Here is a 15,948-nt window from a genome sequence, read left to right as displayed (position 1 = left end):
CTTTTGGGTAAAAAAATGGAACCTTTTATATATATAATAAAAGAAGATAAGCAACGATAATTAAAAAAATGTGAGAGAAAACAAAAACAAGAATATTTTGGACATAGTAAAAATCAGCATAGGACAATACAGGGAATTGTTGTTGGAATTTTTCTCTTCTCACCCACGTGTTTCTTTTCTACCCCCAAGTTTCCATTTTTACCGTTGGATAAATATTTCGAAACGCGTTTTCTGAATTTTTTTTTTGCCTTGAAATTTTTTTTCGGAATGTATTTTCCGAATTTTTTAGAAATTTGAACTAGAAAAACTTTGGAAAACGCGTTCCAAATTTTTTATACAGGGCAAAAATGGAAAAATGGAGTAGAAAATAAACACGGGGATGGGAGAGAAAAATTCTTGTTGTTGTTTGAGTGGCTTCAATAGCCCAATAACAATATCAAGCCCATTATTAGCTGAGTGGGCTTGTTAAGCAGTGTGTTAAGGCTATTTCTTCTCACGCCTCCTAGTTTTTTTTACCTCCTGAAATTCTAAAAAATTTGATACAGTCGTAGAACTCGAATGTTTGTTTGAGATTTCAAGTTATTGAACCCGAACACCCTCAATACACATATGAAAATTCTAAATTTTACACATTCAAATTATAGAATTCGACCATATAATTTGCATGCATATTCAAATTATAGAATAGTTCTTATTGAATGAATCTTCTTGTAAGGCAGCAGCCACTACTTCAACTTTTTTATTTTATTTTTATTTGAATTTCTAATGATGGATCATAGGTATCAAATGAAAATGATGAAGGGGGTTGACTGGGGTCAACTTGACATTCTAGTGATAGATAAGCCTCCTGGCACTTGAGATATCTATGTCGAAAAATCTGCAATTATCAAGTAGTTAACAATTTATGAGTTATAAAGTTCTAGCTGGAGGCTTTTTGGGAGGATCACATGTTGATGTCAATCAAGTGACTAGTGATTGATTATTATTCAGTTGGAGTATCGCCTCACGGGGATTCATCCAAATTGTTTTTATATGGGAAACTATCTTGCATAGTGTCATGCTAAAAATACATTCAGCCATTACTACATTTGGCATGGATTTTTAGCTAACAACGTAAAAAATGCAGTAAACAACGTTCCATTTTTAACTAAGTCCAAGCTAGCTGGCTTCCCTTGTGCTGTTTGTAGTATGAGATGCAGCCCTGACATGATTTAGATTTGTTGATTCAAGTGTCTTCAATTTTGTTTGATAAGTAGTTACTGGCTCTTTGACTTCACACAGGTGCTGTCAATTTAGTGGTTTAATTTAATTTCAACATTGATGTTACATAGAATTGTTGCTTCACACAGGTTCTTTTATGTGGTTAATTTTAATTTACATTTCTTTTTTTTGTCAAGTATTCTGGTGGCTAGAAAATTCACCTTAAAGGTGAATACGTGGAGTGTCCCAGATTCGAACCCAGACTCCTGCATATATAGTGCGATGTCCCTACCAACTGAGTTAAACTCACGAGGACAATTTTAATTTACATTTCTACAAAACAAAATATAATATATTTTTTTCATCGCAATATCCGGTCCACTGAACCACCTAATCTGATTCAAAAATCAGTTCTGGCATCAAGTGGTTTCAGTCTCTTTCCGAAATATAATAATTTTTGTAGATAAAACATAACGGTTAAATAAAAAAAATTATACAAAGGGTTAAATAAATTTTTTATCTTTATAAATATCTCAAATTTTGTTTTTAGTCTCTAAAACATTTTTAACAAATTTTGATCTCTTTAAATATTTCAAATTTCATTTTTGGACACAAATTTGAAGTCCACTCATGTGTACTCTCACATTTTACAATGAGTTTTTGTGTTTATGTTTATAATATTATACGTATTTTTTTACCAAAATTTAGAATATTTTAATAAAAGATTAATTAAATATAAAATTTGTAGTGTCAAAAGTTTAAAAATGCATATTTAATTCATCACTTGTTAAAAAAATTAAATTGCAAGAAAGATTTATATAATGTATTAAACATGAGTGCGGAAAAAAATTAAAAACGATACATGAGTTGATTTCAAAGTAGGAATAAAAAGTTGTTACGAAAGATATTTGAGAGACTGAAACTTGCTGAAATTTTTTATATTTTTTGTACCATAAAAAAATCAAAGAGTATGTGGCAGATTCATACTTTTTGTTTTTAGAAATTCTGAATTTGTATTGTCGTACTATAACAATTTGAATGAATACTATTTATTTTTAGTAAAAAAAAACTTATCTAATTCTTAAAATAATAATATAAATACTCCTTCTATCCATGATTATGAGGTCTTTTTTAGATTATTTTTTTCAAATTAATTGAATAAAGTTTTTTTTTTGGTCAAAAGAATAAAGTCTTTAATATAGACTAAATACATTATATTCATTGACTAATGTGTTAAATCTAAATCCTTAATTATAAAAGGAGAGATTTTTTGTTGTTGTGATAAACATGAGGGCCTAAGTGTGAAAGGAAAGAATTTTATAATTTTATAAAAATTGGCACATTTTTTTTTATTAATGGAAAAACACTTAATAAGGAAAAAAAACTAAACGTGTTTTTTTTTACCAAAAAACAACAATATTCATTTATTCAAATTCATAGGAATACATCAATCAAAATTATTACATATTCAATTTTGCTGAAAATAATATGGATGGATCTGTAAACAGACTCCCAACATCCGAGTTAAAAACATAAAACGGGTTAATTTCTTTGGCAAAGCCTACAATTGATTTGACAACCTTCAAATAATCATGTATCCGGATCTGCAACGTTGATGATGCTAATGTCATTGAATCTGTACTGAATTTGGATCGAAACAAACCTGCAAATTTGAACAAAAAACAAACACCGTACCAAGACGAGACAAACAAACGTGTTTTTTTTTTCTTTTAAAAGTAAAAAAATTTTAAAATACTATTAATTAAAATAATTTCTTTTGACCAGAATGTATATCTATTAATTAAAATAATTTATTTGATTTGTACCAATTTTTTTAATTAATTTAATAAAGTCAAAGAAATAAAGTAAAAAAAATAAAAATAGAAGGTCATAATAAAAAAAAAAAGCTGTCAAAAAAAAAATTTCAAAGGAAAGAAAAAGTAAAAAAGGAAAAAAAAAAGTAAGAATAGAAGGTCATAATTAAAAAACGAAATAAAAGTTGTCAAAAATAAAATAAAATTAAATAGAGTCAAAGGGAGAAGAATAAAAAGGGTAGTGGCAGTAATAATTAAATAAAAACGTAAGGCCATTAAGCGAAATTAGATTGAAAACGACGTTTAGAGAGGGAGAAGCAGCAGCCAAAAAAGTTGCATCCAAACAAAGCCTTCTCTCTTCTCTTCTCTTCTCTCTCTCTCTTTTAAAAAGCCACCTCCTTCATTTCATTGCCTCTTCTTACCCTTTGCTCGTGTTTTCGTAATCGCGCTTTCTCGAACAATCTCATCCTCACAGTTTCGTATTCTTCCCGATCTCACCACTGTAAGTCTTTCACTTCCAATCCATAACCCTAATTTTCAGATTCAATTTTAATCTTATAGATCTCTAATTCATTCGTCGATTTTTTATTTTATCGATTTTGATTTCATCGATTATTGTTATTGTTCGTAATTCAGTTTCTTTTACTGTTAATTTAATTCTTCAATTCACAATCATGCGTTTTCTATTGGATTCTTTTGGATTTCGATTTTGTTTGTCTTGATTCTTGAACAATTAGGATTAGGTATTCGAAGCTTCTTTTACTGTTAATTTAATTGTTCAATTCACAATCATGTGTTTTTTATTGGATTCTGTTGGATTTCAATTTTGTTAGTCTTGATTCTTGAACAATTAGGATTAGGTATTCGAAGCTTCTTTTACTGTTAATTTAATTGTTCAATTCACAATCATGCGTTTTCTGTTGGATTCTGTTGGATTTCGATTTTGTTAGTCTTCGATAGTTTAAATTTGATTCCCAATTTTTTTTTTGTGGAATTTTATGCTCTGATTAGTGTTATGTTGATCTATTTACGTGGCTTACTGTAATCTATTTATTAATTTTAATATAATTTCTTAGTGTAAGTGTAATTGTATGGAATTAAGCTGTAATTTACTTAGCTGAGGCCGTTGTTTTGCATCTAATCTATGATTTTTATTAAGTGACATAGTGTGATTTTTAAAGGCCGTTGTTGTTGAGTTCCTTGGCAAAACTTTATTGTCGGTTCATCGATTGTTGGAATTTTATGTTTACTTTTGTTTTTAATCCAAAACATAGAAGCAATAACATCAGGATAAAGTTTGTGGTTTATATTGTTTATAATGTCCCCTTGCCCACAATATTTTCTCAACAATGATGGTGTGTGTTTTTGTTCTACTGAATTTTTATCCAGAGCAATCATGAGTGATGAAGGAGAAAGGACTTGTCCTCTCTGTGCAGAAGAGATGGATCTGACAGATCAGCAATTGAGACCATGCAAATGTGGCTACCAGGTTTGTTTCATTTATTGGGCAATAATCTAAAGGTTTTTATATGATCTGTTTGATGATGTGTGTTTTTGAAGGTTAATTAAATTTCTTTAGCAATTGGGCCACTTGGTTTTTTGGTCTATGATTTTTTTAATCTGATCTTTTAACATTCGGTAATCTTCAATGCCTACTATTCATCCATTGATAGTTGGCCCTGCTGAACCCTTGAAGTTGGCTAAAGCGCAAGCCGCAAAGTTGGCCCGATTCTCATATACCCATTGTTGTTCAATAATCCCATAGGATCTTTGGGAGTTACTTGGTTGTGAAATAAGTAAAAGATATTGTTGTCTGTCGAACTTGTTGGTCATAGGATCCTAGAGGTGGCCCTGCTGAAACCTTGAAGTTGGCTAAAGCGCAAGCCGCAAAGTTGGCCCGATTCTCATATACCCATTGTTGTTCAATAATCCCATAGGATCTTTGGGAGTTACTTGGTTGTGAAATAAGTAAAAGATATTGTTGTCTGTCGAACTGGTTGGTCATAGGATCCTAGAGGTGGCCCTGCTGAAACCTTGAAGTTGGCTAAAGCGCAAGCCGCAAAGTTGGCCCGATTCTCATATACCCATTGTTGTTCAATAATCCCATAGGATGTTTGGGAGTTACTTGGTTGTGAAATAAGTAGTGGTGGGACGGGATCTATCATGTGTCCTGCAAGCCGCAAAATTGCCTGGATTCATATACCCAGGTTCATTGTGGTTCAATAATCCCATAGGATGTTTCGGGGTTACTTGGTTGTGAAATAATTAGTGGTGGAATGGGATCTATCATGTGTCCTGGGTTGTAGTTTCTGGCTTTGCTGTTTTTTAAGTTGGCTGAGTGTGACGTTTTTCATTTTCTCGCTGTTTCAGGCAGTGCGATTTTCTCTGTTGTTGTCTGTTATTGATGAGGCACTCATTGTGCAAATATTTTGGTGATCTAATAAAATATTTAGCATATAAAAAAAACTATTCATCCCACCCTGTCAATTTTTATTCTTAGTCTATTTTATGCAGCATGTGATCGTGCAAGGTGGGGTTTATTATTGAATAAAATATAGTGTCTTATTGATTATTACTTCTGAAGTGAATACTGTGGTTACTCTATAAACTATTTGGTATAAGTTAGATCTTTTACTGATTAGAATAAAGGGCTACTTGCTATATTTTGTTGTAAATCAATATGTATTTAAGATACAGGGGCAGTTTTTTGTGTTTTTTATTTACCCGAGACATGCTTGTTTTCTATAATCACGAACACAAACAATGATGAATGCCAATTGTATCTTTAATTGTCTGTAGATTTGTGTCTGGTGTTGGCATCACATAATGGACATGGCTGAGAAGGACGCCACAGAGGGACGGTGCCCTGCATGTCGTTCTGCTTACGATAAGGAAAAGATTGTCGGGATGGCTGCAAACTGTGAGAGGTTATTCTTTTAACAGTACATTTCTGTAGACTTGAAATGTTTATTGTTTCCACATCCCCTTCCCCCCCCTTTTTAACTATGCATGCATGCATGCATATGTATAAGTATCTCTTATTCTCGTATCATATCAACTTTTTAAGTAAGTTATGTGTGTATTATGATTTGGAACTCTTAAGTTGTTCTTTTGATGTTGCAGATAGAACAAGGTAGATCTCAGTTATTATGGGCCTGTTTGGTTTTATAAGACATTTTGTTTTAATTTATTTCCTTTCATTTTTAATTGCATAAATGTCATCTTGTTTTTTATTTGTTTTATGTTTTCAAAGATGGTTTAGACTATTATCTGTTCAAAACTTTGATAGCCGGAAACAAAGGGAAAACATGGTGTTATTTTTGTGATTAAAATTGAAAGTATAAAATGACAGCTAAACAGTTCCCCACACTATCAGTTTCTCATATCTTGCTAATTAGAAGCTTTTTTTTAAATGCTTCTATGCTTGGGCTTTTTTGTAATTTTCATTTGCTGATAATATCTTTGCTTAGATTGGTGGCTGAAGTTCACATGGAAAGAAAGATGAAGAGCCAGAAAGCGAAGTCTAAAACATCTGAAGGACGAAAGCAGCTCAGCAATGTGCGAGTTATTCGGCGGAATCTTGTTTACATAGTGGGATTGCCTCTCGATCTGTCTGATGAAGATGTAACATTTTGACTGCATATTCTTCCAATAGTTGTCATCTTGTGCATTTGTTTAGTTAAAAAACAACAGAAAATTTTATCCTCCCATGCATGCCTTTCAATTTCTTTCCCTTGTTCTCCGTGGAAGATTTTAAATTTTTATTGACATTCATGCAGCTTCTCCAGCAGCGAGAGTATTTTGGTCAGTATGGGAAGGTCTTAAAAGTGTCAATGTCTCGGACGGCAGCTGGTGTTGTTCAGCAGTTTCCAAACAATACATGTAGTGTGTAAGTTTGTGTTCTATTCAAATTTGTGGCTTAGCTTTTCTTTGTTAGTGGTATAGCTTTTCTTCGTTAGTGGTATACTGGTGGTATACTGGTATTTGCATGATTGTCATAACAGCCATGGCAGCCACTGTAGTGTGCATAGCAGAGTGGCTCTGTGCCATTCCTGAAAGTTTGTGGCGCTACTCTATTGGTTGTCAAATTCATTGTTTAAACCTCTCTAAAACCCACCATAATCTAGTAGATAATGTTAGCAGACTCGGACCTAGCGACTCAATCAGTATACCAAGTCAGTGGATCACTTACAAACTAGTTCTCCAGATCGTAGTTGTGCTTAGGACGGTCTTGTGCTGATTAGATCATACATCAGTGCATAACATAAACCTAAGCTATATCAACTGTTGCCACCATGATCTTTTTGTTTGTTCCAATCATGTATATTTGAACAAAGCATCTGCATGTTGGCAGATATTGTAAGAAAGAAAAAAGAAAATCCAGATCGTAGTACCAACAATTAGCAAAAGATGTCGTAAGGGAGAGAAGAATTAATGAATACTACATATGATAAATTAAAGAAAGATAATGACGACTTTACTATATACTATCCTTAATTGATGTATTTTCATTATCAAGTATTCAAAGTGAAAAATAATAACTTAAGAGTGATGCATATAGTATTAATTAGATTAGATGATACAATTGAACCTTTTTAATTAAAATTGCATTGAAAATTGAAAGTGACAATCTTTTTAGAAAATTGCTTCTGTAAATGTAGCAATAGGAGACAGGGGAGTATAATATACTTAGTCTATTAATCAAATTATTTGAAAATTATTTAATTGTTTTGTTAAAATAAATGACTTCTCATTAGTGATTACTAAACTTACTACTTCAGAAGGATTACACTAAATCTATTAAATTGTTTGGAAGGAATATACTAAATCTATTTAGAGTGCCCATATCTAAACTTACTGCAGGTTTCAATATTGAAGGATTTGCATCCATTAACCTTCAAAAAGTCAAAAACTAATTTAAGGATTAGAAATTACTGACGGTGAATCTACATGGATTTACATCATAATTCCCTGTCACGATTTAAATTCATGAATTGATTGCTCAACTCTAAATCTCTCTTAATAGTTTCACCTATAGTTTTTCTTGTTCTCGCTCTATTAGACTATCCTCCATACAAGTGCTTGTATGGGTCTTCTCCACACACATTTGAACCACAATTCGGACATGATTTTCACTGTGGGAGCTACCCAATTGTCTCTCTGAAAACTGTTTTTGTAATTATATCTGGTCTTGGTGACCATTAACATATCATAGCATTTTCATCCATCATAACTTTATTAAAAGTTGCAGCTCCTAAAGGAAGGATATTTTTGTTTCAGATATATTACTTATTCAAAGGAAGAAGAAGCAATTCGATGTATTAAAAATGTACATGGATTTGTTTTGGAGGGTAAACCATTAAGGTATCGATGTTTGCATTTGCTGAGGCCTTTTACTACATATGGGATGATTGATATCTGGTTCTTGCGTATCAGTTCCTTATGTTATTGGTTTATACATTTCAGGGCTTGTTTCGGAACAACTAAATATTGCCATGCATGGCTCAGAAACATGGTTTGAAAACTACTGAATCCTATATAGATTTTTATCTTTTCCTTGTCTAGTTTAGCTTTTAATTTTGGATAAATCTTGGACAGCCTTGCAGCAATCCAGATTGTGTATATCTTCATGAGGTTGGCTCTCAAGAAGACAGTTTCACAAAAGATGAAGTAGTTTCAGCATACACTAGGTAAATTAAATGAATTTCGATGCGAAGTATATTATGATTTGGTTTGAAAATAAATTCATGTTGCAATTGGTTCATGGCCCTTGTCATGTAATCATTTCACATCAGCATTTAGTAGTTTTTAGCCAACAATCATGGATCTACCTTACCTTTTTGTGATGCTAAACTATTTGAGGATAGCTGAATTTTTCACTTTGTGAATATCATGTTGACTATAGTTAATTGTTTGGAATCTGAACCTGATGACTGGTCATAAAAGGGATGGTTTTTTAAGGGCAACTTGCAAACATGAGCTATTTTTCAATAGCTAATTAATGACATCATCTATTTTTTAAATGAATTAAGATGGGTTCACATTGTATAAATCGTGTTACTGTTACCCTAATTTGTGCTTATAATGGTTTCGTCACTTGTTTTTTTTTTGTTTTTGTTTTTAAGAAGTCATGTTCAGCAAATTACTGGTGCTGCAACCAACATGGAACGGCGGGCAGGGAATGTATTGCCTCCTCCGTTGGATGATTGCACAAGTAACACTTCAGGGAGACCCATTGTGAAAAACTATTCAACTGTATGTGTTTCTTTTCGTTCTACCTTTAACTCTTTAGTTTTTTTTGCATAATGAAGGGGCAAATCCCAAAAAAAATGATTACAAAGTTATAACACTTCAGGGAAACCCATTGTGAAAAATTATTCAACTGTATATGTTTCTTTTCGTTCTACCTTTAACTCTTTAGTTTTTTTTGCATAATGAAGGGGCAAAGCCCAAAAGAAAATGATTACAAGGTCATAACATCATCTAAACACAAACGTTCTAAACTCGCCGGAGGCGTTTGAAAATAAGAGAAACCTTGTATTGCGCGTCTCAATGAAGCTATTGCATCAGCTACGTTGTTTGCTTCACGGTAAACATGAGAGATGCCAACATTCCAATCCATATTCATCAGCTGTCGAATTATATTTAGGAGAATACGTCCACGAGCACTTCCAACTTGCTCACCCTTTATACCTAGAACCACCACCAGGGAATCAACTTGTAATTGAATATTATTAAAGCCTTGCCGTCGAGCTAAGCACAGTCCTTCATACACACCCACAGCTCCACCACATAAGCACTGGCAGTCCCAATATTTTTAGCAAAACCTCCTTTCCAAGCTCCATTAGAATCTCGAAAAGCACCTCCACAACCAGCCACACCACCCAGCAAAGCAACATACATGTACTGCAGACACTATTCGTTGGTAGCCTTCCATACATCAGCTGCCAGGCAAACATCCAATACCCTCCGGTGCATCCAGTTTCCAAATACATTTCCATATTGAATCAAACAGCAAATTGTGGTGCCCTTGAAACATTGAATATGCACTTGACACTGTAAATCTTCCATGTTTGTCTCCAGGCCACACTCGAACATCATCACCATCTTCTATCATCGGCGGGGAATAGCCATAATCTTCTGCACTATGTCATGGCCAACTAATTCGCTGAAACTGTCCATCTTCCATTGTCCCGCTTCGTCAACTAAGTCTGTCAAGGACCAATTGTTAATCGACTCGGGATTGCTTCCCATATCAGTAGCTAGGACTAATTGATCTCCCAACCATTTGTCATGTCACACATTTATAGATTTCCAGCTCCCAGTGACTACTCCTCAAAGCGAGTAATGTTATTCCAGGCAGAGACCACACCTTTCCAAATAAACGAATCTGAAACCTTGGCTATGGCATTACCTTCTTCAAGCTGTCCTCTTCCATATTTTCCACGTAGAACCTTGCACCATAGATTGTCATTGTGTTGTTTGGGCTCCCAGCCCATCTTAATTAGACACACATTGTCCGTTTTGGATAAATTTCTGAGAGACAAACCTCCACCAATTCTAATAAGAGTAAGAATATACCACTTAATCATGTGAAACTTCTTGCTGCCTTCTTCATGACCCCAAATAAAATTTCGTTGAGTTCTTTGAATATCATGTAAAATACTCTTTGTAATTGGAATTGTCATCATAGTATAGATGGGAATAGCGGATTACTGATTTTGCAAGGGTAACTCTTCCTGCAAAGGAAAGCTTAGTCACTTTCCAACTAGATAATTCCACTTTGACTTTCTCTACCAACTGCTCAAAGTCACCGCGATGAGGTGCTCTTACCAATCAAAGGTATTCCTAGATACTTGCCTAAAGACATTGTTTCATTGAAACCGGATTGATGCAAGAGGCTAGTACACGTGGTATGAGGAACGTTTCTAGAAAAGAGCACTGAAGTTTTCTCCAAGCTTACCATCTAACCTGCCAAGGAACAAAATTTATAGAGAGTATCCGTGATTGCTTTCATATTGTCTGTTGTAGATTTGCCAAACAATAAAAGGTCCTCCACGAACATTAGATGGGACACTGCTAGACCAGTTCTCCCTGCTCTAAGAGGACACCAAACTCCATCATTCACTACTTCTTTGATGAGATGGGTGAGTTTGTCCATTCAAAGAACAAAAAGATATGGCGACATAGCGTCACCCTGTCGAATACCTCTACTAGGAGCGAACAATTCTGATATACAACCACGCCACATAACGTTTGTGTTTACACTAGTGACACTGCTCATTATAATCATTCTGAGCTCTTTCGGGACTCCTACCTCTTCTAAAACAGCTGCAATAAAAGACCATCGGAGTCTATCATAAGCCTTCGCCAAATCAACCTTAATAACAACAAAGCCTGTCCTCCTACGCATTTTGTGCATGATATGCCCCATTTCCTGTGCAACAACAATGTTTTCATGAATGTTTTGTGTCGGGTAATGATGTTTGGGATGAAAGGCTCGAGTCTTTAGTTTTATTGCCTCCATTTTTGGGTGTCGGTCTTTACTCTATCATTTCCATGTGCTGTTTCCATATTTAGTTGCTCTCTGTCCTGATTGACTATGCTGCTAAAGGCACTTTGCATCTGAACATGTAATTACTAACTTTTTATTTTGGTTATGGAGCAGAACTCTGTTAGCACCGTAAGAGGTTTGCCTTCTAATGGAAGTCACGCAAAGCCTGTTGCTCCCTCTGCTGCATGGTAATCTATAGTGTTGGATTGAATTGGAATGTTGAAACTTGAGATTATTTGAATTTAATTAACATTTGAGTCTGTGTTATTAGGGGTTTGCGGGCTACAAATTCTCAGCCAGCTGCTGGCGGTCTATCATGTCCAGCCGGACTGTCCAAGTCCAAGCCTGATTCAATCAGCATCACGCTACCCTTTTCCTCGGCTGTTGCTGGCACAATTCCAGTTTCATTGCATAGTGATACAATAAAGAGGCCACTGTCAAGTGATGGGACTCATCATAGTATAATGCCTGGAGTAAAAAATAATTGTAAGGATGCCCTGGCGAGTGCAGGCGAACAAACTTTGGCTTCTGATGTTTCTCCTGCACCTGTGAATTTGAGCACCCAGTTGTCTTCTATACCATTAGATAAAGATTATTGTAGTGGGTGTTGTACAACATCAAACACAACAAAGTCTATTGACATCACTACAAATTCAAACGGCAACTTTAGTCCTGGGAAAGCAATTACTGCTACCAATGAAGAGATTCAAAATTTGTCCGATGAGTTGTCCTCTGTTGACCTTGATAGAAATGCCCAAAATGAACATTACACCGTAACCAAACCTAGCAGCCAACCTCCTGATTATGAATCGGTTAAGTCTAAGTCTCTGCAGTCTCAAGGATTAGAATATAATGTGGACAAATTTAGAGATGAAATATTTACAAATGCAGCCAGTAAAGCTTCTATATCAGATAATGGAGTCTGTAATTCAAAGGAACAACATGATTTGAAATTGGATTGTAAATCTGAGGTAGCATCAGGCTATGTTGAAGTTGAAGATGATGTGATATCTTTCGATAGTCAGAGGCTTAAGGATCCAGAAGTTGTTTGTCATTCTTATTTGCCTAGGTCGTGTTTCTCTCCTGTTGCAAATCATAATAATCCTCATCCTCTGCAGCATGGCGAACCTTGTACTGTTGTAAATTCTGGTTCTTTAGCCACAGATAATCAAGTTGGGTATGAACCACTCTTACCTGGATCTAAAGCATTATGCAATGGCTATTCTGAGAAATTGGACAGCGACAGTTCTTACAGGTTGCTTCACGATGAAAGGAATGATCACATTGGAAGAATAATTAGTGAAGCAGTTAATATTGGAAGTGACGCTGATACAGATAAGGGTGAGAGTAGTATAATTTCAAATATATTGTCCATGGAGTTTGATACTTGGGATGACTCACTATTATCACCCCACAATTTGGCGAAGTTGTTAAGTGACAGCACCGAAAATCAGAATGGTTCACTAAAGAAATCTAGTTCTTGGAATGTTCAAACCAATCAATCAAGATTTTCTTTTGCAAGACAAGAGGAACCCAGAATCCAAACCTTTGATGTGAATCCATCTCATGGTGCCAACCAACAATATGTGAAAAGCCGCTCACTCATTCAAGATTTTGTGGACACAACAAACATGTCTTTGGACAACATTGGTTTTGCAAATGGCTTTCCCGCTAATAACATTGAGGAATCTGAAAATATAGGCGGTAGTCAATTTTTTGCTTCTTCCAATAAGTTTTCTGGTGAGTATTAACAACCAACATAAACTAGCCACTGTAGCCTTTAATGTTGTATTTCTTATCATTGGTTTCTTTGTTCGAAGACATAAATTATTTTCCTCTATTTTTCAGCTGTTCCTAAACCACAAATTTCGGCGCCCCCAGGATTTTCAGTTCCAAGCAGGCCACCACCTCCTGGTTTTTCTTCTCATGAGAGAATGGGGCAGGCTTTTGACTCAACTTCTGGTTAGTTATTGTTTTGTGCGGCTTGTACCTACTTCTTGCAATATTGTTGAATGTAATTGTTTTCCTTTTGACAGGGAATTCATTGCTAGACCCATCTTTCTTATGGAGAAATTCATATCAGACACCTTCAACTGGGAATTTTTATGGGGCAGGAGACATTGAGTTTATGGATCCTGCTATTTTGGCAGTTGGTAAGGGGAGGCTTCAAGGTGCGCTAAATAGCCCAACTCCAGGCTTGCAATCCAATTACTCCTCACAATTAAATTACCTTGAGAATGAAGCCAGGCTTCAGTTATTGATGCAGAGATCTCTCTCACCACAACAAAATCATCGATTTTCGGAAATTGGGAACACTTTCTCTCAGCTTGGTGATTCTTATGGCATTTCTTCACGGATTGATCAATCACATGTCAATAATCTGGCATCATATCCTCAATTGTCTCTCCAGCAGTCCAGAAATGCTGTCATGTCAAATGGCAATTGGGATGGGTGGAATGAAATGCAGAATGGAAATAGTATGGGTATGGCCGAGCTTTTGCGAAACGAAAGACTTGGGTATAATAAGTTTCATAGAGGATATGATGATTCAAGATACCAGATGCCAAATTCTGGGGATCTATACAACAACAGGACATTTGGGATTTGAATTTGTTGGCTATACTATTTTTCTCAATTTTGGCCATGGCAAAGCCAAGGCAGAAATGGAAAAGCACAATTTTTCCAGCATTGCTGAACGTGATCGCGCTGGCTCTCGACATAAGTTGTCTAATGGGCTACCTGTGGCTATGATGATACTCGAAGCAGTACAGTTTATAACTGCAACTGGTAAATTTTCAAGCTTCCTCTCTAGTTGGCTTTTAATAGCATGGTCCATAATGTATAGTTGAAAAGGTCATCAACTACTTGTCAGCCACTATTATATTTATTTAAAACACCGCAATGATGACTTTGCTGTTAGGCTGTTGTTAAGAAACAATCACTCAACTTTCCTCCCTTTTCTATGTCCAGGTCTGGAATTGCGGAAGCAAGCTGTGTGAGATTTATGAAATCAATGATGGATGGAAGCATGGCCATTAGATCTTAGTCGAGTGTTCTCTTTATAAGCGCGGACAATGGAAACTTGTTGGACAGTCAGCAAATCAACTCTATAATTTTTTGGTATTGTAATTTTCTTTACTGAACTTGTGGATATAAATTGAAGTTTGGTGGGATTGATTCAAGAGAAATGTTATGTTGACATACATTTTGATGTGCAACACCATATTTATATACAGTTTGGATACAGTTTTTTTTTTCCGTCTGTTCACATCAGCAGTTACAAATGGTATATTATTATACGGTGTCGGATAGGTGTAATAATTTTCACAGCAGCTTTGCATCTAAATATTTGATTTTGAATGACTGTTTGACTATGAAAATAAGGAAAATTTATTCTGGATGTGTAACCCTGTTGTCACTTAGGAAAGGTCCAGTGTCCTCTTTTAGGGGGATATTTTCCCTCCGACATTTCTTTTTCTGGGCATGATTATTTTTATGCATAGCAGAGCGGGTTTAGAATTGCTCCATATATCATATATCATATATCATAGTTAGTTTGAAATTTACATTAGTTAGAACTTAATCCGTATAAAATAGTTTTTTTAATTTTTTTTAAAAATATTATTAGTAATAACTTGTGTCACATATGATAAGTACTTTGAATTTTTTATCAGTGATAATTTATTTCGTCTAAAATAGTTAAATTTATATATCAGTTAAAACTTATCCCGTGTCAATTAGTTTTTTTGAAATTTTTATTAGTTATAATTTGTCTCAATTAATATTTAGTTTGAATTTTTTTATCAGTGATAATTTATCCCGTATACGATAGTTAAAATTTATATATTAGTTAAAATTTAGGGAGATTCTATGGTGTAGTCCTGTTTTATTTCTCGCTGTTCTTTCTTCAAAACACATCAGTTTTTTCAACTTTATTCTTGTATGCATTCTGAAAAATAAAATAAACACATAAGATAAGATTGATAGTATGATCCCCCATTTAGTAGCATAGGAAAAAAAAAAACAGAATAATAAGAAGAAAGTAGTAGCATAGGAAAAAAAAACCAGAAAATGAGAGAGAAAAAATTGTGAAGAGAATGGGTAGAAAGAAAAGAAATGTAAGATTTAAGGGAGAATGTGAGTTTGAGAGGGAAAGTAGAAATTTGAATAAAAGATATTTCAAATTTGATTTGAGACATTGAGAACTCAAAAAAGTTTGAAAGTGCTTTACAGTAAAGGTAAGTCATCCTATTCTTATAATTAGCCTGAAGGGTAGCTAAGACACTCCCCTCCCATTCATTTTCCCTTGATGGTCAAATTCATCTTTCTCCTATTTTAAAGCACTTTTATCTTCTTTACATGTAACTTCTTCACGTGGCT

General features: G+C 34.6%; 1 protein-coding gene across 2 annotated transcripts; it reads left to right on the top strand.

Moving 5' to 3' along the window:
- Positions 1–3,274: 3,274 nt before the first annotated feature.
- Positions 3,275–14,357, top strand: LOC123893979. 2 transcript variants are annotated; one of them, XM_045943834.1, is made up of 13 exons: positions 3,275–3,516; positions 4,404–4,503; positions 5,814–5,941; positions 6,485–6,638; positions 6,794–6,903; positions 8,295–8,378; positions 8,481–8,529; positions 8,613–8,704; positions 9,143–9,269; positions 11,683–11,756; positions 11,840–13,308; positions 13,417–13,530; positions 13,605–14,355. In XM_045943834.1, the coding sequence occupies exons 2-13, from the start codon at positions 4,411–4,413 to the stop codon at positions 14,174–14,176; spliced, it is 3,066 nt and encodes a 1,021-aa protein (XP_045799790.1). In that variant the 5' UTR covers positions 3,275–3,516; positions 4,404–4,410; the 3' UTR covers positions 14,177–14,355. The 2 variants fall into 2 exon arrangements, with proteins under 2 accessions (XP_045799790.1, XP_045799789.1); XM_045943833.1 differs by having other exon boundaries at positions 3,301–3,516; positions 9,140–9,269; positions 13,605–14,357.
- The last annotated feature ends 1,591 nt before the right edge of the window (positions 14,358–15,948 follow it).

Source organism: Trifolium pratense, linkage group LG7, assembly GCF_020283565.1.
Source record: "Trifolium pratense cultivar HEN17-A07 linkage group LG7, ARS_RC_1.1, whole genome shotgun sequence".
Taxonomy (NCBI): Eukaryota; Viridiplantae; Streptophyta; class Magnoliopsida; order Fabales; family Fabaceae; genus Trifolium; species Trifolium pratense.
The sequence above is the reverse complement of the archived record's forward strand: the minus strand, read 5'-3'. Positions and strand labels throughout refer to the sequence as shown.